At 48.9% G+C, this 27,775-nt stretch overlaps 12 protein-coding genes across 12 annotated transcripts; 5 read left to right on the top strand and 7 right to left on the bottom strand.

The window, feature by feature from the left end:
* Window positions 1-134: 134 nt before the first annotated feature.
* I303_104401 (uncharacterized protein) lies at window positions 135-4,034 on the bottom strand (the record flags this gene model as incomplete). The annotated part of the gene is made up of 17 exons (XM_065968953.1): window positions 135-546; window positions 610-834; window positions 888-1,057; window positions 1,122-1,208; window positions 1,276-1,438; window positions 1,498-1,608; window positions 1,669-1,795; window positions 1,855-2,193; window positions 2,250-2,355; window positions 2,410-2,562; window positions 2,624-2,807; window positions 2,865-2,963; window positions 3,021-3,154; window positions 3,211-3,284; window positions 3,343-3,490; window positions 3,582-3,737; window positions 3,795-4,034. 17 exons carry the CDS (start codon window positions 4,032-4,034, stop codon window positions 135-137), a joined length of 2,928 nt encoding a protein of 975 aa, XP_065825025.1.
* A 989-nt stretch (window positions 4,035-5,023) lies between these two features.
* Window positions 5,024-6,726, top strand: I303_104400 (uncharacterized protein; the record flags this gene model as incomplete). The annotated part of the gene is made up of 4 exons (XM_018407919.1): window positions 5,024-5,032; window positions 5,088-5,204; window positions 5,277-5,438; window positions 5,536-6,726. The coding sequence occupies 4 exons, from the start codon at window positions 5,024-5,026 to the stop codon at window positions 6,724-6,726; spliced, it is 1,479 nt and encodes a 492-aa protein (XP_018263130.1).
* A 513-nt stretch (window positions 6,727-7,239) lies between these two features.
* Window positions 7,240-9,351, bottom strand: I303_104399 (uncharacterized protein; the record flags this gene model as incomplete). Its single annotated transcript, XM_018407920.1, has 6 exons — window positions 7,240-7,610; window positions 7,696-7,763; window positions 7,856-8,219; window positions 8,314-8,391; window positions 8,480-8,583; window positions 8,654-9,351. 6 exons carry the CDS (start codon window positions 9,349-9,351, stop codon window positions 7,240-7,242), a joined length of 1,683 nt encoding a protein of 560 aa, XP_018263131.1.
* Window positions 9,352-9,688: 337 nt separating this feature from the next.
* I303_104398 (uncharacterized protein) lies at window positions 9,689-12,092 on the top strand (the record flags this gene model as incomplete). The annotated part of the gene is made up of 8 exons (XM_018407921.1): window positions 9,689-9,885; window positions 9,990-10,181; window positions 10,280-10,410; window positions 10,483-10,556; window positions 10,629-10,917; window positions 11,011-11,131; window positions 11,215-11,554; window positions 11,628-12,092. 8 exons carry the CDS (start codon window positions 9,689-9,691, stop codon window positions 12,090-12,092), a joined length of 1,809 nt encoding a protein of 602 aa, XP_018263132.1.
* A 427-nt stretch (window positions 12,093-12,519) lies between these two features.
* I303_104397 (uncharacterized protein) lies at window positions 12,520-13,052 on the bottom strand (the record flags this gene model as incomplete). The annotated part of the gene is made up of 2 exons (XM_018407922.1): window positions 12,520-12,655; window positions 12,961-13,052. The coding sequence occupies 2 exons, from the start codon at window positions 13,050-13,052 to the stop codon at window positions 12,520-12,522; spliced, it is 228 nt and encodes a 75-aa protein (XP_018263133.1).
* A 613-nt stretch (window positions 13,053-13,665) lies between these two features.
* I303_104396 (uncharacterized protein) lies at window positions 13,666-14,989 on the bottom strand (the record flags this gene model as incomplete). The annotated part of the gene is made up of 7 exons (XM_065968952.1): window positions 13,666-13,741; window positions 13,809-13,919; window positions 14,024-14,242; window positions 14,363-14,494; window positions 14,570-14,633; window positions 14,706-14,826; window positions 14,903-14,989. 7 exons carry the CDS (start codon window positions 14,987-14,989, stop codon window positions 13,666-13,668), a joined length of 810 nt encoding a protein of 269 aa, XP_065825024.1.
* A 425-nt stretch (window positions 14,990-15,414) lies between these two features.
* On the top strand, window positions 15,415-17,343 carry I303_104395 (uncharacterized protein; the record flags this gene model as incomplete). The annotated part of the gene is made up of 5 exons (XM_018407924.1): window positions 15,415-16,226; window positions 16,325-16,668; window positions 16,763-16,878; window positions 16,980-17,039; window positions 17,122-17,343. 5 exons carry the CDS (start codon window positions 15,415-15,417, stop codon window positions 17,341-17,343), a joined length of 1,554 nt encoding a protein of 517 aa, XP_018263135.1.
* A 762-nt stretch (window positions 17,344-18,105) lies between these two features.
* I303_104394 (uncharacterized protein) lies at window positions 18,106-18,906 on the bottom strand (the record flags this gene model as incomplete). The annotated part of the gene is made up of 5 exons (XM_018407925.1): window positions 18,106-18,211; window positions 18,280-18,399; window positions 18,485-18,583; window positions 18,643-18,735; window positions 18,815-18,906. The coding sequence occupies 5 exons, from the start codon at window positions 18,904-18,906 to the stop codon at window positions 18,106-18,108; spliced, it is 510 nt and encodes a 169-aa protein (XP_018263136.1).
* Window positions 18,907-20,068: 1,162 nt separating this feature from the next.
* Window positions 20,069-21,328, top strand: I303_104393 (uncharacterized protein; the record flags this gene model as incomplete). The annotated part of the gene is made up of 2 exons (XM_018407926.1): window positions 20,069-21,245; window positions 21,312-21,328. The coding sequence occupies 2 exons, from the start codon at window positions 20,069-20,071 to the stop codon at window positions 21,326-21,328; spliced, it is 1,194 nt and encodes a 397-aa protein (XP_018263137.1).
* A 62-nt stretch (window positions 21,329-21,390) lies between these two features.
* Window positions 21,391-22,686, bottom strand: I303_104392 (uncharacterized protein; the record flags this gene model as incomplete). Its single annotated transcript, XM_018407927.1, has 2 exons — window positions 21,391-21,491; window positions 21,597-22,686. The coding sequence occupies 2 exons, from the start codon at window positions 22,684-22,686 to the stop codon at window positions 21,391-21,393; spliced, it is 1,191 nt and encodes a 396-aa protein (XP_018263138.1).
* A 576-nt stretch (window positions 22,687-23,262) lies between these two features.
* Window positions 23,263-24,467, bottom strand: I303_104391 (uncharacterized protein; the record flags this gene model as incomplete). Its single annotated transcript, XM_018407928.1, has 2 exons — window positions 23,263-23,273; window positions 23,336-24,467. The coding sequence occupies 2 exons, from the start codon at window positions 24,465-24,467 to the stop codon at window positions 23,263-23,265; spliced, it is 1,143 nt and encodes a 380-aa protein (XP_018263139.1).
* A 1,209-nt stretch (window positions 24,468-25,676) lies between these two features.
* Window positions 25,677-27,673, top strand: I303_104390 (uncharacterized protein; the record flags this gene model as incomplete). Its single annotated transcript, XM_018407929.1, has 8 exons — window positions 25,677-25,767; window positions 25,844-25,918; window positions 26,011-26,290; window positions 26,463-26,568; window positions 26,669-26,736; window positions 26,813-26,922; window positions 27,043-27,197; window positions 27,422-27,673. 8 exons carry the CDS (start codon window positions 25,677-25,679, stop codon window positions 27,671-27,673), a joined length of 1,137 nt encoding a protein of 378 aa, XP_018263140.1.
* Between the last annotated feature and the right edge of the window lie 102 nt (window positions 27,674-27,775).

Raw genomic sequence — 27,775 nt, 5'->3', positions numbered from 1 at the left:
CTACATGCATACATTCCTGGGGACTTGGTATCTAGTTATGCCTTTATCTTTGATCCAAAATCATGCGCAATAGACGGATCCAAACTCCTGAGACCCCATGCAGAATTTTGACACTTCACAACCACATGCCGAGCTCAACTCCATTCTTCCTTCACTACAACGCCCACCTCCTCCAGACTCTGGAGTGTTCCTTCCCAAACCTCCCGCTCATAAGGTCCTGTCACTCCCCGTTGCTTCACTAGACCATCCGCAACTCGCAAAGCAGCAAAAGCGAGAGTCTTGCCTACGGTCACACTCATTGCACTAGCGTTCTCGTCCCCATAACATATCAAGGAGGCCGTGACCGTCTCTAGCTTGCCGTTTTGTTCGCCTGCGGGTGCAAGTGTGAATGCGTGATGAAGAATACACGTGTCTCGTTCGCCCGGAGCGTAGGATAACTTGTGAGACAGCAAATGGGCGAACAAATCAACGGGCACTGGTGATCTGAGGTCAGGAATGGGTATTGAGGACGGTGAAGATGAGGCGTCTGAGGGTAATAATGACAACCTAGAGCAGGTGTCCTTATCAGCCTGGAAATCGTGATTTACAGTGATAAAATGAAGAGCTCACCACTTCAGAGCATCCATCGTCTCTGTTTGATCAGTAATATCTCCGATAAGATCACCCAATGCACCAGGCACATCCCCAGCGGTCAGAGACTTCTTATAGTCCAATTGTCTAGCCACCGAAAGCAGGAAGAACTCCTCCCATGTCGCCGGGACGCTCTTCAGAGGCTCGCTGGAGAGCAAGCCGAATTGTCTGAAAGATTCGAGTAATTTTGAGAATCCCCGATACCTGTATGGGCCGTGATTAGCATGAGTCCGCGGTGGCAACATTTGATGACTGACCTCAAAGTACCTCTGAACAGGTTCCTCAATCCGTCTACTTCACCCAAGCCATACTTCTCTGCATATGGCATCGAGTCTCTATTGGCCAGCCCTTCAAGCTGCAAGTCAGGCCACAACTTGACCTGTGGGAAATGCTTTGATAGCAGGTCTTGTCCTTTTATCTTGACGATCTGAGATTTATGCATCAGTCAAGCTCTTCTCTCTATGGTCCCGATAAATGGGAGGCCGGCTCACCTCGTTATTCATCTTGTAGTGCGCATCATTCTGTGCAGCAGTCAAGACGGCTTTGGGACTCCAAGAGAATTTGTATCGGAGCGGGACCTGATGTTCACACCATTCAGCTTTGATTCTGAGATAAAAATCATGGAGGAACACTGATGTAGCTTACGTTGCTAGCAGAAGGTTCCGGCAACCCTCCACACCACGACACGAACGAAGTGACCTTTTTGCCCTCTCGCTTGACCCGGTCAAGGATACGCATAGCCGCCATCGAATCGATACCTGGGTCCAATCCGCATTCTCCCAATAGCAATACGTCCTTCTCTTTGGCCCTACACAGATTCCCAATCAGCTCTTCTGCTTTACACAGATATACATCAACCTAACGTACGCTTGATCGAGAGCTTTCATCTCGGGAGAGACATAAGAAGCGGTGACAAGGTGTTTACTGTGACTTATACAGTGCTTTGCTACTTGAGGATGGAACGGCGCGGGTAATAGGCTGGAGAGTTATGATAAGTATCAGCGACACCTTGAACGTGTTATCAGGAGAAGAGCTTACCTCACTACGACGTCAGAAGCAGACACGACTTCCGCTAAAGCGCCCTCGTCGCTCACATCGAGTGAGATGGCTTCTACGTTCGTACGGCTTCGAATATGCGATTTTGCTTCCGACAAGTTGTTGCTGGCTTAGAGATCTCTGTCTGTCAGCTACGACGATCTAATGCTGAATTCCAGGAAGACCCACCGATAGCTAAGTGGACGTCTGGTCGAGCGGCGAAGACATCAACAGCAGGACCAGCCACCAGTCCGCTTCCCATTAAAAGTATCCTCTTTTTCTGCTGTCCATTCGCCAACTTTGACTCGTCTTGCTTGGCGGAAATACCGTTCTGGGTCGAGGATGATCTCCATGCTTCTACTTTCGGTAACAACCAGCCGTGAGTTTCCAGAATTTTTCCGTTGTCTACGATCTTAGCCATCTCTAATGTATCATCTTCCGCTGCTTTGTTGCCCTCGGATCCCGGGAACAGCGCCCTGCGCACATAAGGTAAGATCTTTGACGAGAAATGCCCCGAGGCGTCGGCGGCTATAGCTAGATGTCAGCAGTGTAAATTTTTTTCGTGAGATCGTCAGCTGACGGACCTAATTCTGAGGGTAAGATGTCTATGCTGCTGATCAACATTCCTCCGGGACCTTGAAAGTACGGTTCATCGATTGTCGTAAATTGATTCACAAATTCCAATCCACCCTTTTTTGTCTCTTAGCTAGTGTTATAGGAGCGAAGGATCTGCTGCAAGCTTACCTCCTTGTCACACGTTATATCCTGAACAGCTACCAATTTTTGTCTTCCTCCACTCGAGTCCAGGAGGGCAGACATTTCGTCGTTGCTTATCGTTCGAGGGAACTTGGAAGACCAGCCCACACCATTGATTATGGTAGTCAAGTACGGAGCGATCTTCAGTCACGTCTTAATAAGCTGTCATTCCACTAGTTCACGGAGACTAAGAAGAACATACCTTGTCCGAGAAAACTGATTTGTATTTCTCAGGCGAGCGATAGTACTCTGTTCTAGCGAATGACGATCCGTCTTTACCGACGATATAAGAAGCAGTGGGGATCATGCAAGCGTATACCTGCGAGATATCAATGAGTGCTGCTCTGCCAAGTACACGAATACATAATTGCTCACTCGGTTTGCAGCTATCCAACGCAAGCGAAAGAGTTAGCATCATCTTCATTGATATGACTGTTGCTCACTCACGGGCATTCTTCAGAATAGCCAATTCGTCCGTTTTGACCCATTCGACATTCAGGTCATCCAGCATGTCCTTGGCACCATTCGAGACATTGCCAGCTCTGAAGACAGCGATCAGCTACTATCACCTGATATTCCTGTGGTATGTCAAAGCTCACCCTGTTATTCCAATGACTATGGGTCCTTGTCCCTTTGTGTTGCTGACTGGCGATTGCCTTACTATCTCTCCACACTTTTTGAGGGATGCTTTGAACTCCGCCAATGACCCGGAAGCGTAAGGCCTCGGCAGATGCTGACCAGGACTCAACATATGGGCTAGACCTATGGAGCAGTCGCCGAATAGCTTACCAGTATGGGAGATGCAATGCCCCGCTTCAACAATGCTACTCCAGTCATCGATAATGCTTCTCCAGCTCCGACGGCTATAATCCGTCTGCTTAAGCTATCCTGCTGATCTCGGCAGCAGACATCAGAGCTCACCTCCTGCATACCATCCGAAAGCAGCTACTCTTGCTCTTGAAGGCTTGCCATCCTTGCCTGTCGAAGGCGCCGTGAGGAGCTCATGGTCGATAAGAGTCTGCCCTTTTGCCGGTGGGAGAAAGGCAGATAATAGCGGAGTGTTGTATTCCTGTTCTAACGTCAGCCAACGCAATGCGGAACCACCAAGCCAGAAAGGCAAGAAGAGGCAAATGACCGGACTAGAGCGAACGGCGACTCACTTGACCTTTGTGAGTATGAGAGAACATCATCCATTTCCTTTCTTTCCCTTCTGGACTACCTGAGATCAAGCGATGTACATCTTCCAAAGGCGGCTCTTTGATGCCTAAAACTACATCCACCTCGTTCGACAAAGCAGGAACCACTTTCGCTCCGGCCTATCACCAGTCTGAATGAGCAACAAAGCAGGTCATTGAATCGAGGGCAAGGCTTACTTCGGTGTAGAGGGTATCCGAGAAACACCTTCGAGCGCAACTCTCAACTTCGACAGCTAATTCCCCCGGTCGTTCACTCAGTAGACCCTTCACAGCATCGGGCGTCAGGGCGGTACGTCGTTCCCATATCCGCTTTGGATCTTCCCTCCTCAGACCCAGTGTCGTTAGATCTCGCTTGGGCATGGTGGACATGAAGAAGGGATTGCGGAGGGCGATTCGAGTTCGTATAGAGCGGATCATGGTGTTGGAATGCTAGGAAGGGTAAGCTGATATATATAGTATAGCCGCTGGAGGAAGGTAGTAAGTCTCAATAGATATGCGTCTCTTGAAGCGGTCGGTAGCTATAGCGGCAGAATGAAGCTAGAGGAGGAGGCAAGTCCGATAAGATGGACAAGTGGATTATTGCCGGAAAGAGAGACAAAGGAATGTGTGAGTACAATGAAGAGACCAGAAGAGGAGACAGGAAATAGTCCAGCCAACAATCACATCGCGTATAGCAGTCAGTCCAGCGATGAGCCAAGACTAGAATCAAGGGGATGATTGAGCATGCGTCTTTAGGCGAAGTCACGAGCAGCAGTAGTCATGTCATATGGTTTCAGCTGAAATTTCAATCTTGGGTTTTCAATTCGAATACGAGGTCATCATACCTCACTGGTGCTATAAGCGCTTAATCGACTCAGGCACACGTATGGTCCGCCCGACAACCGAAATAACCGGAGAGAACCGTGAAACCGGAGCTCGCGCCTCCTAAATCATGAGCTATAGGAGAGTCAGAAGACAGAGGCTTCCTAGTGATCGCTTCTGTAGTTTAGTGGTTATAATTTTGCACTTGTACGTTTCGAACAAGGCTTGAACTGCGGTTTCTGGCAAATGCAAGGGTCATGAGTTCAAATCTCATCGGAAGCATTTTTTGCCATGTTTAGCCTCTGTTCGTCGTCGGTCACCGCCACGCTGGAATGATTGACCTTCGCAGTGCCATTGTCAATCTGTCTGCATGTCATCATTTTATGTCGACAAGCAATATCTTTTGTTCTTCTCCATCACTTTACTTCATCAAGTCAACTTGTCTCTCCCCCATACGACGTCTATTCCCATCATTGTCCCTCTGGACGTCGGGGCGATGCTTGAGTGAGATCGAGCATCTGAGTGCCTGTTGACGGGGACAGAATCATCTCTCACACATTCTTCCTTCAACCGAGTCGCTTGACCGGCAGCGTCATCTCGCCACCATGTCCGAGGTGTGTCTCATTCTGTCCAGACATCAGAAGCTTGACTGACAGATCTATCTGCCAGTATCAAGCTCGTAAAGCTCGGATGCTGGAGTTGCAGAGGGAGAAAGAGGAAGATCTGAGAAGGGAGTTAGCTGCTAAAGCGGCTCGAGAGAAACAGATAGCCAAGGAAGCGGACGAGGTGAGTCATCCCCTGACGAGCTTCGTTCAGCAATAGTAGGAGGCTCATGCAGAAACATGGCGCTCCCTGTAGTTGCGAAAACGACAGGAGGCCGCTGCCAAGGAAGCTCGTCGACTGGAACTGATGCGAGCGAACGAAGCTTTGAACAAGAAGGCTAACGGGGAACAGGCGAAGAATGACTTGGATTATAATCCGTTCGCAGAGGATGCTAAACCTGCTCCATCAGCAATCAAGGTGAGTCAATAGCATCGTCAAGCCGTCCTTTTGTTCATCCATTCCTTCATCTTCAAGCAAGCGCTATCACGCGACTGACGACTATGCACGAATGAAGCCTATTGTCAAAGCTTCCTCTAAAGCCGGTCCATCTCGGCCCACACCTGTCTCGTCGAAGCAATCCGTTCCAGGTCCATCAGCATCTGCCTCAACCTCCAAACCTCGTAACGGCGGACAAGCGCGGAGCAAGGCGCGCGCCCAGTCCAATTCGCCCCCGCCGCTTGGACGGAAAGAAAAAGCAGCCAAGGCGTTCGCTCAATCAGCTAAACGATCAGCCGGAGATTCCCTTTTCTCCATCAGAGGTCTAGTCGAGTCGAGGGACTCTCCCGGTCCCACCTCTTCCAGAGGGGGTCTAGCAAGGAATAACTCAGTGCCAATCCCTCAGATGTCGAATTACAAGAATACAGGTCCAGGCGGACCCAGTATAGCTGTACACGGAGTAGGAATGACGAATGGTTTGAAACGAGACTCCAATATCAAGAATGCGTATGCGAAGACGCCGAAAGGGACTAGAGAGAGTCTCACGAGTCAGGTGAAGATGGAGGGAATGAGGAAGTTGTGTCCTGATAGAAATACGAGGGACCGAAGGACGATCGAGGAGATTCAGAGGGATATCAAGGCGAAGAGACTTGGTCCGAATGCTTCTTTGGGCGAAACATCCAATGTTGATCTACCTCCAAAACCGACGATGTCGCCGAAGATCAAGGAGTCTTTGAGCAAAGGGAAAGAGAGATCGCCGGCACGAGGAAAGGATAAAGCAACATCGAATCAGAGTAGGATACCCGCGAGACCGGCGAAGAGGAGACACTCTGCATCGCCGTCCCCTTCTTCGTCAGACACCGTCTCAGGCTCAGACTCGGACGAGGACGATTCGGATAGCTCGGATAGTGATAGTAGACATAGGCCATCGAAGAAGAAGATCAACAATCGCAGGGATCCGTACGGTCACAGAGGTCGATCGCCGCCGATCAGACTGGATGAGCGATCGAGTCAGATGGATATCAGTTCGACTATCCGGGATATGTTCCGTCGGCCAGGTGGTCATGCGCCGCCTAGGAGGTATCAAGATGACTTTAGTGATTCGGGAAGCGAGGATATGGAAGCTGGCCTGACGGATGTAGAGGAGGAAGAGAGGCGTGCGGCCCGAATAGCGAGGAGGGAGGATGAGTTGGCGGAGCAAGAGGAGAAGAGACATAGGGAAGAGAAATTGAAGAGGAAGAGGGAAGCGGAGCGCAAAGCAAGGAAGTGAATCGAATTGTAGAAAGGACAAAGGCTCACAGGCGAAAGAGGTGGACAAGGGTCTCACAAGTCATTTGAGGTGTAGAACTAGGAAGCTGAGGTGTAGACAATGGCCGTTGTCGTGTGAGGCGGGCGGTCCTGCTGTTGAGTCGGATCTCATCATTGTTGTAGTTGTGTTGTCAACCTCTCAGTACCGTGTGCGTTTCAGGCTCCATTTGCTTGCGCTGAAATCGAAATCGAGAGTGGAGAAACATCGTTTTCTGCTTGTGCGACTCATCATCTTGCTCTCATATATATTCATATACTGTTGTCACCATACAAATCGTATTCTTTACAATCCTTTCGTGTCCTGACGTCGTGTCATCAATTCATTATGCATATCTCGTGTTTGTCCCAATCGCAGTCAGAATGTCCTCTTTACAACTGGAATTCTACAAGTAATCTGAATTGATCTACGTCTGACACTCGCTCATCCAGCATGAAGTTGAAAATTGGAGACATTTCCAGATACAGTATTGGCTAATTAAGGCAGAACAAATGTTTCTCCAATTTCTCCAATGACGAAACAACCTTTATCGTTCGATCCATCGCCGCGCTCAACTTCGTGGTTCCAATCTCCCGAAACACCCATAGCCCTTCTGGACCGGCCGAAATCCACTCTAGTACCCCTGGATTCGTCCGCATCGCAGAAAGTGCCCCAATGAATACCTAGTGTTCTCCTTGATTTGATGATATTGTGAATATCTAGTGAATCCTGCGGTGAACAGTGCAGCGAGGATGTCAAGGTGTATTGATCTAATGACAGAGATAGCATTGTTCGTAAGAAGGGCAAGGAAGAGCCTGTAGATAAAGGGAGTAAAGCTAGATCGAACGGTGAATAGTGCGAGGCGATCTCTGCAGGGCGAACAGTGAGATAGTCAGGTCAAATTCGACACCTTGTTGATGTTTTGTGTTACATATGTTTCGACTTGACACTCACCTCGGAAAGCCGGACAGATGGCATCGTCGTCCCCTTCGGGAGCAGTAGCGTATCTATACCCTGTGTCGCTAAATTATCCCAACAAGAAAACCAAATATCAGCGTGACTTGACATGGACATCATGCCGAAGTCAAATATCTGAAGTTTGAACGTGGCTCACCCTCCGAAATACAGCTTAAATCCCTTCCAATCAAGCATACCCCTCTTCTCCACTTTATCTTGGTCCTCTGGCTCGACTACACCAAGACACCAAGATCCCCACAGCGTCGTCATATGATCCAGGATCCCCCTACCCGAGCGATGTTGCGCAGGGGTAAATGCAATTTTCAGATTCAAGCTTGAAGGTTCGTGGACTGTCTCGCTCGATATCCTGATATCATTCTCCACTTCGTCCGGTGGGTAAGTAGGATCGATGTCGCTATACGGAGACGTCGAAGGGAACGAGATGAATGTCTCATGCCACCAGTCTAGTTCTGTTATTCGAGTTGATGGTATACCAGAGGAAGTGAACCATTGTTTCAGACCTAGCTCGCAAATTCGTGTCGAATTCGATCAGCTCCAAGGGCAAATGCAGAAGCGGGCAGCACCCCGGATAATTTAAGGGGGCAGGAGACTCACCAAGGGGTACAACGAAATGGACAGTGGTTTGATGATATTTCCACAGGTCCATGATTGTATAGTAGTCCAGATGATCATCTGCTCAGAGACACAGGGGGTCAAGATCAGCCACCCGAGCGTCACACATCTCTTCTTTGCACCAAGACAGGAGCGGAAAAGAGCTTACAATGATCGTGCGAAATACAGCAGATGTGTATATCAGGTAACTCAGCAACCTTGCAAGGCGGATCAAGGTATCGAGCCGGACCGACGTATTGCGTGGGCGAGCATCTGCAGAAAGGTCATCCGTTCAGCCATTACCTCCGCTATAGGAACATTCATGTCAGAAGGAGTGGCTCACCTATAAGAGAAGATCGGGTCGAACAATACTCCCGCGAACCCATCTTTATCCTTCCATGGAATCTGTACTAGGACTCCAGCATGTCCAAGCCAGGTCACTCTTTCTCTTGGCGCATCTCCAGATTGACCCGCCGCTTCGGAGTCATCGGTACCGGAGGAGAGCCAAGTCGGAGTGATCACTTCCACTGGGGGATCTCGCCAATCTTCAAGCTCGTCATCGTCCCATATTTTACTTAACTCTGGTCGGACGTATATCTTCTTCGGTAATATACTTGAATTCTCTGCTCTAAGACTCCCATCTTCTTCCCTCGGATCCTCCTCCTCATCGCTATCATCGAGCTCGTACTGCTCGGGCTCATATGACAGCTCATTTACCTGTGTTTGGGATTGTGTGCGCTTGCGCTTGAACTTGCGGGATCCGGGTGTCTTCGAAGGTGGTAATGCTATAGCAGCGCCTAGCTGATACGCTAGATACGCATCGTGTAAGCTGGCTGTTCGATAGGACGGCCAAGGATTCTTAAAGTACTTCGGCTTGTGTGGAAGTTGGTCTAAACAGTCTTCATCGTCGTCGTCGTTCTCGATTGCAGAACGAGTTTGAGATCTGGATTTGGATTTGGATTTGGGAGCTTGGAATGGGCCGTGATGATCCCTTATCAGAGATGAGCTCGGCTCGATCAGTGAGACGACAGGATGGGTCATATTGCTGCGAAGTATTGCCGTCCTAGATCCATATGTCGTATAGCGATAGAACAAGGTTAAAGCAATGAACAAAGTGCATGTAAAAGTGATTTCTGATCATCATCACCATGCACTTCTTGGCGTTACCACCATTTTCTCTTTCGTCATCATCCAGAATCCCACGTTCACTTTCAGGCACGCTTACAATCATCACAGGTTCAAATCATGTAAACACCAAACCGTCACCGGCTATGGGAATCAGTTTTCCTTGATCCTCTCTACCTCTCTATCATCGAATTTTTGGACAGTCAACCAGATTAGACGAGAACGCGTAGAAGCGGGTGACTGATAGTTTGATATGCCAGTCGAACCTCCCCGAACACCTTCACCGCTCTTACCGGACCCTTACGATGCCGCGCAGGATCCCGAAGCAGCGCGAAGGAGGATCAAGTTTTACCGAGAGATGAAGAGGTTGCATCCTGATGTCGAACCTCCTATCACCTGGGCTGAGACAAGGCAATTCATCAGAAGCCTACTTATCTTCCTGGGTGCCCCGTAAGTTTCTCCCCTGATACACACATTTCAATATCTCTATACGTTCAACCGGGATTGCTTGAAGCTGAGGATGAGCTTCCTTCTATCTGCTTTGGGGATATCAGCATAATCATCCCTACAAGCTTGATCCAACACGCAATTACGTCCCCTATAACGATATCGATCGTCCTCAAGCTCCTCTTACTAGGATTCCTATTTTTGGCCTCGAGTATCTTTTCGATGTTGGCTGTGGGCGCGTTCTTCTGGTCCTGGAAGATTGGTGGAAACATCGAGGTTGAGGGGTGGTTGTATTATGGGTAAGCTTCCGGTACTTTCACGTCGCAGCTCGTCGGTACCACGACGGGCATATCAATAATGGTCGAAAAATTCTTTCTCTGACTTAAAATGAGTCCAGATCAAAACACCATCGACCGCCCCATGCGACCGTCTATTTTCCTCTGGACAAGATTGAGCAGGATCTGCGATACGATGTTCAAGTTGAGTTGGAGCTGGTCAGACCTACCAAGGGTACGACCGATGAAATGGGTGAGCCTTTCATGGAGGTCCCCATTCCCTCATTCGTCGATTAATCGGCTGATCATTTACTTTGACTCTTAGGCAACTTTATGCTATCTCTCGAGCTGAGAGCGTTGAACCAACCTGAGCGAGTGTTGATCACAGCTGCCCAGCCTGTAAGCTTGACTCGCATCACGAGACCATATGCTCATCTCAGAAGCCCATCTAACGGTTGACTTCTGTCGTAGTCACTTCCTCCTGCACCACTCGCTTCTCCTTTCATCTCTTTACCAGTCTTACCCACATCCAACCTTCCCTGCATCATCCCCTATCCCTTCAGATCGCTATGTCCTTCGAGGCTGCTGGGCTACTCCGTACCGACAGCGAAGATACGCGAAAGAAGAGCGAAAGGTGGATTTTCAAGTAGAGAAAGAGGCAAAGACGTCGTCCCGCTCAAGAAGGACCTCATGGAGGGAGTCATTCTCAAGCCTGGACGATTACCTGAGATGACGGTCGGAAGTGGCTATGTCAGTATAGGTGAGTCTGCCTCAATACAATCTTGAGTAATTGTACTGCTGCACCGAATGTCAGGCCACATCACGTAGCTGAATATTCTGGTATGTGTATCAGGTCGGGAAGATCTTTTCGAAGACAGAGATTCCATCGGAGAGAAATGTAAACCCCCTTCAAGGGAGGTCAAGACCACCGGCTGGGTCCTAGTCCGGCTCACCCCTAGACCGACCGGTATAAGGTGAGGCAACTCCCATCGCTTAATCCTCTAATAAAACCAAATTGACCTCGGAGCTGATTGATGTGTGTTTGTATGCGACACAGGTGGATACTCGCTTCACACCCTCTACCACCTCTTCTACTCCTTCCTCCAATCTCCATCTCGATCACCTTCTCTTCCTCCATACTGGCATTCACCATCATCTCGCTCGTCCGAAACGGCAACGGCAAATCCAAGGCCAAGATTGAGAATGAGAGAAAGACAATAGATGGATCAGATAATAAAGGTCCCGGTGCACACCAAGTCCATAATCCAGCTACGGGTCATGGGATTTCCGACGTCAGGGCTCAGCCGAAAGACCGGCGAAGGGAAGAATGGGGAGAGCTGAAGTCCAGCTTGGATGGGAATCTGGCTAGGTCGAGACGGATCGAGCCTACAGCAGGAGTAAGTCTAAGACACTTACCTTGAATTCATTGTCGTTGGGCTGGGCTGATCATGCGCATTTTCCTGAACGTAGGCTACAAACACAGAACCAGTAGCGACACCCATGACGCGGGACACCTCGATATCCTCGGCGTCGACGTCAACATCATTATCGGGCTCTGACTCAGCAGAGACAGTCACTCCCACGCGATTGAGGGATAGAGGACATAGCGTCGTAGGTGGAAGTGGCGGATCGTCTGGCAGCGGTAGCGGCAGTGGGAATGGGAGTGGTTCAGGAAGCGCAAGTGGAAGTGGGTCAAGTGGAACGATTAGAAGAAGAGCGAAAAGAAATGCGGCTATGGGTACGACCCTGGCTCTTGGTGCATCGGCAGGTCTGAGTGAAGCCGATGATAATGATACGGAGATGGAGGTGGAGAATGAAGGTGCATCGGATGTTGATGACGGAGCGGAGACTGAGGTTGAAGCCAGTGCGAGGAGTACTAGTATTAGCCAGCGCGATTGGAGGGAGTTTGGGAGAGAGTTTGGGTTGAACACGTAGCGTAATTGGCCTAGTTCGGTTGTATGATATAGATGACATGTTCATGTTCCAGTACTTTCCATGCTCAGACTCACATGACGAACGAGCAGCTGAGCTAATGAGCCGGGCATTGAACGCTAAGACGAGACAGTGAAGCAGAGGAGTACGAGTACATATCCAAAAGAGTACAACTGGCTTATACAAGATCCACACCATGGTGAAGTCCAATTTTATTACGTTCACCTTGAGCATCACCTTGACTTCCTGCATCCCATCCAAGATCCTCCCTAATCTCCTGATCTACACGCAACATGAATCCCGTAATTTCTGCTATTCATGCCCATGGCCGCACGCTTTACTCCAATTCGCTATGATTCGAGTAATCTTCCTCGTGCGAATGCGATGAAATTGCATTCTGTCTCTCCACTTGACTTGACTTGCTTTCGACCTATTCTACTTGTCGTTTGAAGTACCTCGAATTCACCACGTACCCACTGATTATCCCAAAGACCGTCTCGCCTAATTGGAAATACGAGTCGAGGAATCCGCGGATAGCCGTATCTTGTATCAATCCGAGATGGAAGCTATCGACGTCGATGTCGACGAGGGATCCAGGTATGTGGTAGGATAGGATGGAATGTGAGGAGGGTGAGGTGCAGGGAGGAGGTGAGGTGAGGTGAGGTGAGAGGTGAGGTGAGGTGAGGTGAGGTGAGGTGAGGTGAGGTGAGGTGAGGTGTGAGGTGTGAGGTGAGGTGGAAAGGTGAAGGTGAAGGAGGTGGAAATGGATCAGAGAGTGAGCGATTAGACAATATCAGCATCGTAGCACCCGCATCTCAAGCCCTGATGACCCGAGACGCAAACGCAAATGCAAATGCAAATGCAAACTCACCCATACCCCGTATTTTTCTTGACTCCAGCTATGATCGTCGAGATAGCTATCAGGTCGAACATCCAGTGACCGATTTTACCTAGTCCTAGCATTGTGTTTTTTTTTTTTGTTATTAGGCCAGGAATATGTCTTGATGCTCTGTTAAGGATTTTGAGGAATTGAGAGGATCGACCGGTGGAAACGGATTGGAGGGGTATGACTTTCTTGACTGAAGTGATTTCCGAAGATCCCTTGCTTGCTTGCTTGCTTGCTTGCTTGCTTGCTTGCTTGCTTGCTTATGATGTAGCAAGGGTAAAGGCGCTTCCGAAGATAACTAGAGGGAGAGCTAAGATTATTGACGGTATATAGTGTAAAATGTGGTCATTGAGCAAAACAATAATGAGCCGAAATGGAATACGGTGAAGTTGACGTTAAAGGTATTGCAATTGTGTATGAAGCCGACAAGCGGATGACTTTTCAATTCACACCCTGCACAACCGAAAATACACGGTAAGACGAACGGCGTGCCATCTTTTGCAGTTTATGCACACCCTTGAAGCTGCGTTGAAGTACTGTTCAGATGAAATACGATCTCATATCGTCCAGAATACGCATACGTATACAAAAATCTACTTTACACATACATGATCCCCCTCAGCAGACACCTCGCGACAATGCCCCTCAACCTCTCTGAAGCGCAGATAACCGTTCTCGAGACATCTGATATCAAAGATTCTTCCTCACACCTGCAGCAGCATGTTTCCTCCATTGAGTCTGCAGAGACATGTACGAGGTGATTGCACTATCAAACCCATCAAATCAGCTTATTGCCCATGTCTATATCAGTTCGGCGTCATCTCGTAGCTTACCCTAAAGCACCCAAGACACCATCGTTGACGTTGGTATAGCCCAATCCAGTAGCTGGGATCCAGATATCGCAAGAATCAATGATCAATTGAGAAAGCAGTGTTTGCCTTTGGCTAGCACCATCATTTACCCCATCTCATCAGCTCAGACTTTTTGATCCTGTGCGAACAGAAGGAGCTGTATAGCTGAGAGAAAGAAGAAGACGAAGAGGACATACGCTAACATTGCTCTTCCCCTTTCCCTACGCTCGCCTTCTTCCCTAGATCGTTCGTCGGGACCTTTCTCGCTACTCTCTCTTCGTGATACTTCAGCGCTGAGTCGGAATCGCTTACTATCTGCTCGGAGCTTGACCATCGATGCGGACGAGGAGATCAAGGAGAAGATTATACCGGATAACCAGAATTTGAAAGTCAATCGCTGAAACCTTTCCAATTGACTGCGATGAACATCGACAAGCATCGGTCAGTAAAATATTCGTCATCAAGTGAAATACCAAGACAAGCAAGGCAATGTCGTGGTAATCATCATATATCGGTGCGAAAGAAGGCCAACGTACACTTTATCAAGCTTCAAAAACCTGACTTGGCCCAACCAAAGGATCATATCGTTGGTGAAGAAACCTGCGTATCCTAGTTGTCGGCCTATTTGAGCGAGATGTGCGACTTGAGCAGGACCCCTGAGATTCGTGCTGTGATATCAATCCCAGTAATACTGAATCAGCTATGACGGTTGAACATATGTGCGTTCGCTTCAGCTGACTCACACTGGCTTCTGAGCGAGGGTCATAGCTGACTGTAAGAATTCAGCGGGTCTGAACAATCGCATCACTACACAGCAATCGGTCATCAGCACGATTGCCGATTAATGCGATAATTTTCGAAGCTGATGTGACTACTAACCCCTTCTGGCGGTGGCTAGACCGTTTTTCAGTCCTTCCCATCGCGCAGCAGCTTCGACATCGCCTCGACGGAGTAATGACCATGCGATGAGTCTTGAGAGATATTGGATCAATCGATATGCCTGCACTCATCAAACCATTAGAAACAGCTTAACGCTCCAGTTCGAGTCTGTTGGAAGGAGCAGGGGTTCAACATACCTTATCTCTACCAATAGTCGTAGCTAGAACAGCTAGACCCTGGCTGAACTTGGGATGTAATATCACTTGGGCAGCTAGACTCGACATGGTGTTGCTCTCTCGCTTGCTGACTCCAAGGCCACTCAGCTGCTCTTAGTGATCGAAATGCAGGAAAGATCCCAAGAATTCTATTGACAAGAGTGGTCTTTGGGAATCTCTGCCTGCCTGGGTTTAACGTTGACTCGGTCCAGTAATAACCGGTTGATGATTAATCCACGTCATGCCACAATATCATCTTGTCTTGTTCCGTCGGCATAAGCGACCTTTGACGACGTCTTTCGGTTTCGCATTTTAGTAATTGTTATCGCCCTTCGTCGTCCGTATCTATCGCTCTCAGCCTTATTTCGAGAGCTCAGTCAGCCACGCACGCCTCTGTCGGTCTTCAGACTAAGTGCCTCAAGATCAGTCTTCGCGTGTCTGGACAGCTTGGCCGTGCTCGAGTGAACGCACTCAGACGGTCGACCATTGCCGACATGTTCTCACGCTCGATACGCACATTCGTCCAAGCTGGACCATCATCGCGCTCTCGGCTTCAACCACTTTGCTCACAATGCTTGAAGCCAATCATCTGTCCATCTCGAGCTCCCTTGCCCTTCCTTGGTAGTAGGCACGCCTCTTCATTCTCTGGGCAACGCCAGAACAACAATAACAATAACAACAATAGCAACCGAACACCGAAATTACCCGCATCGCATAAACCGCCCAAACGGCGACTCGAAGCTGCTTCTCAGCCCCTGAGGAACGCTCCTTCAAGTACTAGAGGACCAGTCTTACAGTGTATAGCACATACGACCGCCGAGAAATACGACTTGCTAGCTTTGGGCGGGGTGCTGAAGACACTGGGTGTGCCGTGGGACGAAGTGCCGGAGGGTGATCGAGATAGGGCATTTGTGATTTCACCTTGGAAAGGCAGGGGAGGCGTCGAACGTACTATCCGGTCCAAAGACTTGCTTCCGATGCAGAGCGTTAGCAATAGTAGTAGTGGCAGTAAAAAGAGCTTGGAAGTAGAGTGGGTGGAGAGTGAACAAGATGAAGTACTACGTGATATCGAGTACAGGAATTCGCGGACCCAAGAAAGAGGAGAGATGGGTTTTGGATATGGCGAAAAAGGGGAGATCTGGGTGTTCCCTTCGGGTAACTTTGTTACTTGGGGCTTGACGGAAGAAGAAGGCAGAGGATTTCTGAGGGATGTGATACGTAAGAAAGGATGGGATGTTGAAAGTGGACGACTCGAGGCCAAGGAGTACGAAGTAGAGGAAGTCGATTTTGTTGTTGATCCTACTGCGTGAGTATACATTTTTGCTATTCATATGACCCACTTTAAGGTAGTTCAGGCAAAAAAGCTTGTAATAAATGTGCTGATTAGGTCATGTCACAATGCAGCAAAACCCATATTCTGGGTAATTTGATTCTCCTTGGTCGACCACCGGAATTATCGACATTCTCACCTTCTCCCTCATTAGCATCACTCCTCGCTCGATACACACTATCTCTCTCGCTCTCCCGATCTTCGTCCTTGTCGGTATTGGAGGACCGGCTGGACAACCATATTGCAGGTGTATCGACCTTACCTAGAGCTCTTCAGCGGACAGGCCGTCAGCCACTAGATAGGAAAGAGGTCATTCGCAAGATGGGCGAATTGATGACACTCAGAATGGCCGTCAATACTTCTGGTGGAGGTCTAGACGATACACCTGAGTTTTACTGGAGTGAACCGGAACTTGAGTGTGAGCCAGCTGAATCCTTGCCTTTGCGTCACCCGATCGACGTATGGTTTACGAGATTAAGCAGAGCTGACTTGACTCGCACTCTGTCTCGAAGCCTACTTCGACTCGATCGCCTCTGAGTTCGAGATCAAAGAACGCATAGATGCATTTAACAAGAAATTGGACTATGCCCAAGAAGTACAAAGTACACTTCGAGCATTATTGACAGAGGTCAGTCCGAGGCGCTTCGGGTTCAAGTCGTCGAGCGTTTTCTACATTAAATGGCGCTTTCGCTGACTTGCACATGTCATCTTGATTGCGACTGCGCATAGTCATCGGGACACAGGATGGAAGTCATCATCATCCTCCTCATCGCAGTCGAAGTAGTCATAGTCAGTTTGTCTTTCCCTGCTCCTTCTCCTTTTGACATCTGAGAGGCTAAGGGCAACAAGCTGAACTGTCCAAACGTTACAGGTGTTAATTCGAGAAGGTCCAGAACTAGCGCACAAATTCATCGAACTCGTCAATGCTCACATGGGAACAGGTCCACATGTGACAACAGCCAAACTTGAAGAGCTAGAAGAGGGATTACAGAAGATCTCGGATAAGACACCGCAAGTTGGGATGTTGGCTTCCACTCTGCCGGCGGCGAGACAGGACGAGAAGAAATTGCAAGATAGTACGAGATTGGTATAAGACAAGTAGAATTCACACACGCAAAGTTAGACTAACGAAGATTAGCGCGGGCGCGGGTAAAGGGGTACCGAGAAGTTCGCAATAAGATTCAATCAAACCATTCATCTGTTGTAGCATCATTGACATAATCCGGGCGCACAGCTCGATTATTCATTTCACATCACACATCTCACACAATGCATTATATACAGCTCAGAGCTATAGACAATATCCATCATTGACCATTGAGCAAGCGAGGGTTTACAATGCTTTGACACGTTGTGTGTCATTTATTATAATTCGAAGCTATATGTTTCGTTCATCGACGATTCGGCGAAGGACCTGAAGACAATTGACATACTGTAGGAGTAACCAAGGGTGGACACAGTATCATAGTCATGAACAGAGTCTTGAAGGTCTGCAATGAGCGTGAAGATACCCTACAGAGTATCAGACAGCAAGGGGTTGGAAGGGGTCGGTACTTCACAAATGTCCGCGTTCCTCCTGGCCTGTTTGCCCTGCAAGTCGTTCACATGGGATAACATCTGAATCGGATGTTCTGCAAATCAGCTACCCTAGTATATCGTCACATCTTGATCACTTGGAGAGTGTGCAGTATAGGACACTTACTGGCCTACGCACTTCTTCTCGAACTCAATATCGGAACGGATCATAGGCGAGCATCTTTCGAGGCGCGAGGGGGAAAAGATATTATCGTCAGCTAATACGATACCCAGCCAGGTGATGTGTTGCGATGCGATGCGACGCGATGCAAGAGAGCACTTACTGGTGTCCGATACATCTCTTCTCCTGATCGTCTCTCTTGGTTGATTGACATTGTTGGCCAATACATTTTTCTTCCTCTTGGTCTCTCTTACCGGAATTACATCTGCACCCAATATCTCCAGTCAGTCTTCGTGCTTTGCCAGAGCTCCGAATGTACGAGAAGGAACTTACTGTCCGACACATCGTTTTCCTTCGGGAGCAATCTCACCAGGACGAACATCAATGGTCACGTTTCCAATCGGTCCATTTATTGGCTTTTCGAGATGAGAAGCTCGCCTTCCTGATTGACATCTACGAGTAACCCCCTCGTCAGTCACTTGGACACCCATGATTGGTGGAGGACTACAGGTGCAGGCGCGATGTGGTGAGTACTCACTGGCCAAGACATCTTTTCCCGTCCGGAACGATCTCTCTGGAGGGTTCATCGATGATACCTTTCGTGGGAGTGGGTATGTCCCTTTTGCCGGGATAACATCTACACCGTATACTCAGTCTGGCGACTCCACACTGAATGATGTAAGAATGCGGACTCACTGGCCGATACATCGCTTTCCGTCTGTACCTATGTGATTCGGTACTTCTACGACAGGCTTCTTGGTGGGCACTTCTCTCTTACCGGGGTAACACCTGCTCACGCACGTCAGCGAGGAAGCCCTCCACATGGTCGGATTTAAGGAGGTAAGAGTCACAGAGCGGTATGACTTACTGGCCTACACATCTTTCACCGTTCGTTCTGACCTTGATCAGACCGTTGAGATCACCCTCGACAGGTAAAGAAGCTACCAAGCCAAAGGCCATGAGAGCACTGAGCAGAATAGATTTAGTGAACAACATCGTAAGACAAGTTGATGATCAGTATAACCTCGTAGTGGGATCTGGGGTCAGTAGCGAGAGGATTGCGTGATAATTGTGTGGAAGATGCAGCTTCGAGCAAGCAGTATGAGAAAGATAAAACTGATGAGAGATGATGTCCAGAAACAGATTTCCGAGATAGACAGAGACGCTTTTTGTACGCTGATGCGACGAGATCATGCGATATCTGCTCCGAGATAAGTGGAGATTTGTCGATCATAGAAGCTGACAGCTCTTCCAGCCTTCGTAGTGGGTCACGTCTTATTCTCTGTCAATTCCGAATATACCTGTCTCATCCGAATTCTGCGTCGTGAAAATGAAATTTTCCCATTCGGATACTGTGATCCTTTGTATAAGCTAGCGAGACCCATTCGTCATCGCATAGAAGTTGAAACGTCGAGGACATGCACGACGTGGGACGATGCTGTATCGTATCGTATTGTATCGTCAATCGCATATCTGGTCGTTTTGCGATGATTCGCCATGCTCGTCATTGGACTTCCTTCCCTTGGCCTTCCTCGGAATAAGAGGAAGTGGACGCGATTGGTCCGGCCGAACAGCGAGAAGGCAGATCAGCGAGCCTAGATGGAAGACGACTAGCAGCGGGAACGCCGAGGCGAAGTCGAACAATGGCGAGATATGAGTTGGAAGCATGCAGAGTGGGGCTCTCGGTAAGACGATGACTGATGAGGAGGCGATTGTCATACGCGTGCGGTTAGATGCACTCTCAGATGCGGTCAGTCACACAAAGGCAAGACTTTGGGTGTGTGAGTCACCTCAACGTCCCCGCCTCTCTCAACGGTGCGACTGGTCTCATGTGGTACAGAGCATATGAGCCAGTCAACAGCATATCGATCAGAGATGAGCTTGTTCGTTTTGTTTCAGGCAAAATCTTATGCTTAATCTGAAACGGACAGACCTACCTCCACTTTAATCGTCCGCTCGGACCTGTGGTAAGAGATCTGCTGTGCTGTGCAGGCCCGAGCTTGTGGGATTGCATTCTTCACACACTGTATACAAAAGTGAGACAAGAACAAGTCTTCTTCTCTCTCTCTTTATTTCATATCTGCAGAGACGAGTCCCGCTTCTCTAGCCTATGTCGACCACAATGACATTCCCCACTTTGTCAGAAGAAGCAACCAAGCAGTCGGGTCTCACTCTCACTTCCTCCGCGGGACGTACACTGCCAACAGAGATCATACACCTCGCACTATCTATCTTGGAGGGACAGGGCGCCAAGGAAGCTTTATGCTCGCTCCAACAATGTTCATCGACGCTGTACCATCTGTCTTCCCCTTACCTCTATCGACATGTTCGTCTCGATGCGTCCACCGCGACCAAGCTTTTCCGGCCGTTCTTCGACGTCCACGACAGCACAACAAGCCCTCGGAATGCACAGCAGTACTATACCGGTAGTCTCGAGCTTCCTGGCAATTATCAATCTCCAGAATACGTAGCTACTGTCCCCGATTATCGCACTTGCGAATCACCACTCAAAGTCAGTCCTGTACTTCGCGCTCGATTACTCTTCACACTTATCGAGAAGGTCACCTTACTACCCGAAAGAGAGTCGAATCGCCGAGAATTCATCTTCACTTCTCAAAAAGTTGCAGACTTCCTGACAAATTTGCAAATACTTCGTAACGTTCATTCGATATGTGTGGTGGGGTGTGTGAACAGACCGATCGCTTTATGGTGGATGGTTAGCGTGCTTGGGAGAAGCTGTCGACCGAAACATCTCTGTGTAAAGTGGTTACATCCCGACCACTCCGTCGCCAAAATGATAAAATTTTTCCCCCGAAATCAGCTGGAAAGTATCACATTGCACGGCGTACCTAAAGAAGCGATACCTTCTGTGGGTAATTACACAGTCAGATTATCATTCAGTCGCGGTATCATCGGTTCGGCCGAGGAAATGGGTGCTTGGGCGTTGATAAAAGCAAGTCAAGGTCTGAACGACCATCAAAAGGGCGCATGCAAACCGTGGAGGATGATTGGTGGAGATGGGCATACGGTAGACTCGAGCGAAACCATAGAAGGAATTATTGAGGCTGTACCCTCCTTCGCTGCGGAATTGCCGGAAGACGATTGGGTGCAGGAAACCCTTGACGCTTATGCAGATTCACGAGGATCGGCCAACGAAAATGAGGACGACATAGAAGGAGGACTCCGCAGCAAACCGGGAAAAAGGTCACTTGGAGACTGCGCCATGGCATTTGTGGGGCTAATTTCGTATACCTCGAAAGGAGAAGAGGCTGAGGAATCACCTTGCACCGTCTGCGGAGGTAGGTTTGGCATCATACACTTTTTCGGTCGAAGGGATTGGATGAGCTGATAGATGTCTATATCAGAGAAAGTGTACGAGTGAATTCCCCTTTTTACACCATAGATTCCCTTAACACAACAGTAACGTCGCTCAGTATGGACAGTTCAGGACCGATGCAACGCATGTTGACAGAAGAATCTCAAGCTCTGACCCGCTTTGGCTCGGCTTGCTGTTTGCCTCGCTGCTGCCTCCTCCTCTGTTCCAGCTATCATGGGAATCAGCCTGTGTTGGCACCACATGGTGTTTCAGACACGATCTATGGTAAGGAATCGAAGTCATGAGCGATCCCTTGTTGTTCCACAGTACTGACAGAAGGTCAGATCACCTCCACATATCTCACAGGGAGGCTCTTTCGATGCCTCTTCATCCGTCGTCCAGCTCAAAGATCGGAAGAAAGCTGACACCACGCTATCCTCTCTATCTTCAACGGTCGTACCATATCCTACCTTCTTCTTCAACGTTTTCACTAAAGCTATTACCGTTTTCTCGTTCTCTACGTTAATTCCATCACCCGTGAATATCCTCCAAGGCCTAGCTAAGCCCGTACGGTTGTACTCCCAATTACTCTCGATCGAGTCTGATATCGCCGACACCCTATCTTCCGCTATCAGACCATAATCCTCATTCGCGTAATGGTACTGTTGGAAATCAAAAATTTTTGGATCTTCTCTAGCGTAAGACATCCTGAGGCTGATCCTGCCGAATTTGGGGAGAGTGTTCTGTCGACATCCATGTATGATGACCTTCTGCAGGGCGACGTCGAACATCCTGATATACGTTCCGAGAGGGGCACGCGCATCGATGCGTGCGAAACAGAGAGTGTGCGGTCTAGACTCCATCGCTAAGAAGCGAGTCACCAGTCCAGGTGACCAAGAGGAATTGGAATCTCCAGTACCGGTGAAGCGGATCGTCTGAACGTTGGGGAAGAGAATCACTTTGCTGATAGGTATTTTGAGACGAGAATATTCGATCAGCCCAGTTGCGATTGGTCCATTGTCCTCGCATGTCAATGTGAGGTGCTTTACCAATGTGAGAAGTGATCTGAGGTGGGTGATTTGGTGCGACTTGAATAGGGCTTGGGACTTCATATCGAGCGGGTCGACGGGGTCTTGCGAGATGATCACTTTGCTGATATTCTCGGTCACCCGGAACAGTCGGTTATTATGTAAGGCGAAAGGCTGGAACAATCGCTGAAGGATTGTCGGAATCAAGGGAAGGTGTCGATACAGGCGAGGAGTCAAAACGGTGTAAGTGGAAGAAGAACATCGCTGTAAGCTGAGAAGTGTGTGGTAGTCGGCTTGAGCTTCCAATACGGCAAAAACGTGAAGGATGAGCTCAGGTGGGAGTATCTGGCCGCCAGGCGAGGAGAATTCGAGATTGACGTTTCCGACAATTTCCATCTTGCAAGTGACGCTTTCAGTACCTTCTGATGGGCAGTCGACCTGTTCTTGGAGCTTGAGCACCTCACGACATGTATATGATGGACGAGGGGAATCTGTTGGGACAACGGAGACATAGAGGTGTTCAGGGAGAATGGAAAGTCCCATGCTTACATGTGTGTGCGTGGGTGTGTGCTTCCAGCGGTGCATGACGATATGAGAAGCGACTGGCACACATTGCCCTCATCTCGGTCGTAGGATTTAGTCACACGCGTATACAATCATGACACGGGAGGGATGAGTAGCTGTTATATGCCTCGACTGCCTGCATTCCATGCTCAAGAACGGGATCTCTATCGGTGCAGGAATCTGAGGCGAAAAGTTCAAGCAGATGTCATCTGCTGAGAACTCGTCTCTCAGGGCTGTTTCGGCATGGATTGGATTCATGATGATGCTCTACGTACATTATTATGAGAAATTGGTTTTCAATGGTGCTATACAGGGCTCATACCTTCTGCCACACTGAGCTTGCGCCCATGGTGGAATTTCTCGGTTGAATATGTTTCGTATCGTACTTTACTACTGTTGCTCATAGCTTTAGAGGCGCTCTGTAGTTCGGACCACGTCAGCACGATTCGGCTGTCCAGCAAGACTGTTCAAATAAACTTACCCCCGCAGATCTCACACGGAGGCTCATGCACCGCCTCATCATTCGTGATCATGGTGATGCCGTCCGTGATGCTAGCCGCTTCACGATTCCTTGACGCGTCCTGCGGTGGTGGCCCGCCAGTGAGAAATCTGTACAAGCACGGGTCAAGTGTATCACGAACTGTTTGAAGCATTTCTTCATCGAGGCAACCTTCATTGTGACCATCATTGCCAGTGAATTTAGCGCGACGAGCCACGATCCTGCATTGCTTCTTTGTCGTGGTCCCATCACCATGAGGACTGATGTCCGGAGCGCCTTTGGTCGTGATATGTTCGATGTAGTTGGACACTCCTTGTATAGTTGAGAATCCGTCATACTCTGGGCCAGCTGGATGCTCGAAAGATGCTCGAATCGTGTACCGTCCGGCAAGTTTTAGGACAGCGACTGGCTTAGCTTGGTGGAAAATGATGGTGTCCGGACTCTCTTTCATGCATTGTAACAGCTCGGTGAACGATTCGTCCAGCAGTACCGACTTGAAGCACAGGTGACGAGCGCAGGATCCCAGAACAAGAGTGGTCGCTAGTGTTCCGAGCTTGAGTATGTTACTTCTCGACCCTAAAAACTGAATCCGCTTGACGTCTGGAAAGAGTATCTGACCTTCCATTTCGAGCCTCGTTTGGTAATACCTTACGAGAGCGCCCGTGACCTTCCTGACTGCCGGAGTGAGATCGGATCGAGTCATGTCGAATGTCAGAGTGATTTGTCGGACCAAAGTGAAGAGAGACCTGAATCGAAGTAGCTTGGGTAGCTCCATCCATTCCACCTTGTGATCATTGATGTCGACAGGTGGGAGAAGCAGTTCTTGCGCTTCATCCTCGGGCATCGCTGACTGAGAATGCAGTGTGAGATCTAAATGACGGAAAAGTCGCTCGAAGCTTGTCGGCAGCAGGTACAAGTGTCGATAGAGGAAAGGGCTGACCCCTCGGTACATAGCCGTCGAGCAAGTCTGAATGGCAGCGAGTGATCCACATGCGTGTCGAGCTTCAAGTATGTCGAAGACATGAAGGACGAGTTCGGTCGGGAGGGTTTGACCTTGTGGTGATGCGAAGATCAGACCGTCTACGGTGTTCGCGGGATCACTGGAAGTCGTCATGATGGGGAGGAAACGTCACTACAAATTTTGCAAAAGTGAGCTTACTGCCACAGCTGCTTCTTAGAGAGGAGGCGAATAATGTACCTTGTAAGGCGTTGATCATTTATCGACAAATGTCATTGTAAAGAAGGAAAGAGAAAAGAACAAGAGAAAACGAGCTAACGAATGATGGAGAGAAGCAAAGAAGCAATAGCAGATTCAAAGGACCCCTTCCAAGTATACAACGACGCACAGTCCGCGTCGTTCATCGACTCGTCGTATGACAATTTCAGAGTGGCAACCCGAGGCAAAATCGGACGCCACAATATCGACAATTATGCTACCGGTCATGCTCAAAGACTCCTCGTGCAGAGGTGTCACAATGCGGTCAGACCAGGTATCATCGCGCAGATCTGAACTCCGCGCACGATGATAGCTCGGCCTAGCTTCACAAGATATACACAAAATAGATGAAACACATTAGATAGTTGACAGCACTTTTAGTGTTTTTGTCAAATGGCGTTGTGCGATAGTGGTTATTCGGCGGGTCTAGAATTTTCAAACCTCTTCAACCCGTGCCTTCTGGCTCGCATGTTCGAATCATGTCAACGTCGATCTTTTTGCGCTCGATGCATTCTCCTGATCAAGAGGATTATTTTGGCATCGAAATCGTCAAATTTGGAGCGGTAGAAGACGAGGGAAAAGCTCGAGAAGGATTTTCGGAGGATACGCCGTAAGTGCCACTTCTGATCGGCGCGCGCGTTTCAGCACGTCCTTTGGGTTACGAACCCGCCACATTTGGGCACACACTTGTATTCTTTCACCCTTTTCTCCCTTGCTCTGCTGACCCGACTCCCTCCCGTTGCAGACACGAAACCTCGATAATTTGACAAAGCGAGCTGCGCTGAATGATTTAGGACCCCCGACAAACCAGAAGGCAAATATATGATAGTATGCAGCTTTGAGGGTCCGGTTCGATCATAAACGAAGTGAAAGTGACGACATCATTCTCAATACGATGGATGATCGATCAGGCACAACCGGTTCAATCCACAAATTATTCCCGAGAAATGTAGATATCCATCGAGGTGAGCTGTCATTTCGTGCACTCCTTCTCTGGACAAATTTTGGCTGTAGTAACCTCAAGGAAAGGAAGAAGACAAAAGCGAGTAGAGAAGACCACAGCAATTATTCTCACCTTTGAAACGTCCAGCACTCGTTTCCATCAGCATGATCACCCGACGTTTAGCGTCGACCGTTAGTATTCCGCCCACTGATAAATCACCCCGGAAGATCGTCCTCGTAGGAGCTGGATTTCTTGGTAAGTCAATCAGTTGCTCACTCATCTCAGCTACTTCCTCTCGGCTCAGCTCAATCAATGATCATGATCGTTACAGGATCGTATATCGCCAAAGCGCTCATTGCGGACCCTCGAAATCGAGTTCTCCTAGTCTCTCGAAATCCCCAAAAGCGTCAGTCCCCTGCCAATTTTACATCCTGCAGTCTGACGTGGGGCATTAGATGAACAGCGCAGCCTGCTGAGCTGGTATTCAATATCCCGTAGTCCACTCTCAACTATCTCATCTGGGCTCACAGATCCTTCCTCCGGAATCGGCAGATATAACCCTCTCCTCATCAAGCGATTCCGATAATCTGAAAGAAGCTTTCAAAGATGCCTCGGCGGTCGTGTCGATGGTAGGGATCTTGGTGGGGTCAGAAGCGAAGATGAATGCTGTTCAATGGAAAGGTACAGCCAACGTATCGGAGATAGCTAAGCAGGTGGGAGTCAAGAGGTTCGTGGGTATTAGTGCGATTGGAGCGGATGAGGGTGGAGTGACTGCTTAGTGAGTTGTCCTCGTCCTCGTCTTGGTCCTCGTTGTCATCCACTACATCGCTCTACATCCATTGTGCTTTTGAGTGCTCCTTGTGCCTTCTTCTGCTGGGCGCACTCAATAGGCGGTATAGATATCGATTGCAACTCATGCTGATACTTGGTGGTTCGATCTGCTTTTCCAGTTGGCGAACCAAAGCCTTGGGTGAAAAAGCCATTTTGGAGAATCACCCTTCTGCAACTATAATTCGACCTTCTATAGTCTTTGGACCTGGAGACTCCTTCTTCAACGTGAGTCCAATGTCCACGACAATCTCGTGCCAGCCCGAGTGCGGCAAAAATGAACAACAATTACGAAAGAGAACGCTGATATGACTCTACTTGGGTTCAGCGATTCGCGAGCCTGGCCAAGTGGTTACCTTTCTTGCCTGTGTTCGGGGGTGGCGTATCGAGGTTCCAGTGAGGTGTTCTGCATCCCATCTTTACTCTATTTCGTGTTTGTGAACAGTACAAGCTAAGCTCATGTTTGTTTCAGACCAGTATATGCAGGAGACATAGCTCGCGCAGTGGAGATATGCTGTCGAGACGAGCCTGAAGTGATCAAGCAAGTCGGAGGGAGGATCATCGAAGCTGGTGGACCGGATGGTGTGTTGTCTTTCCTCATGATTAGCATTAGACCCCTTCGAGATTCTGATATTCCAGCTATCTATCGGGAATGCGATGAGACGAGATGAGCTGATCATTACCACTTATATGATTTCGCAGTCTACACATACCGACAAATCATGCAGCTCGTCCTTCGATACTCGGGATACGAAGGCCGTCGAGCCATCTTGAGCTTACCGTTCTGGATCGGCAAGATCCAGGGTTTCTTCTTGGAGAAATTACCGGAAAATTTGTTTACTGTTACTCGTGATCAGGTGGGTCTGTCTTCTGTCTTTTATCCTCTGTCTTCTGTCCTCTTTCTTCTGTCTCCTGTCTTCCGTGATCATTCTTCCGTCTTTCACCTACTGTCTATCTTGGTACAACATAATTCAACTTGCACCCAATTCGACTTGCTACATGTCTAGTCAAGACCAAGTCTAGGTCAAATAGGAGATCATTGGTCCTGACCATAGCTGATACTGCGGGATCGGTGATTCAGGTCGAACAACTACGTTCGGACAATATAGTCTCCCCTCATCCACCGCTATTCTCCCTTAATTTTCAGGACCTCCTCAAATCTTTCCCGTCCTCATTGCCCTCTTCGGCGCCTGGCCAAGCGGGCCTGACGAGCGTCGAGAGTATCTTACCTACTTATCTGGGTGTACAGGATCGTCAGGAAGGGAAGAGGACTCATGGGCGGAGCAGAGAACAGGGGTTGGAGGAGATTAAGAGATTACAAAAGAAACAATGAGGCGATCATCACACGTCACACCCTACAACCTCATCTATGACCAAATATACTCAATGCACCTTGTCGTCATTCCCTCGCACAGCAGTACCTGCCTTGGCCTCG

The sequence above is a fragment of the Kwoniella dejecticola genome, chromosome 5 (genome assembly GCF_000512565.2).
Source record: "Kwoniella dejecticola CBS 10117 chromosome 5, complete sequence".
In the NCBI taxonomy this organism is placed as follows: Eukaryota; Fungi; Basidiomycota; class Tremellomycetes; order Tremellales; family Cryptococcaceae; genus Kwoniella; species Kwoniella dejecticola.
The sequence above is the reverse complement of the archived record's forward strand: the minus strand, read 5'-3'. Positions and strand labels throughout refer to the sequence as shown.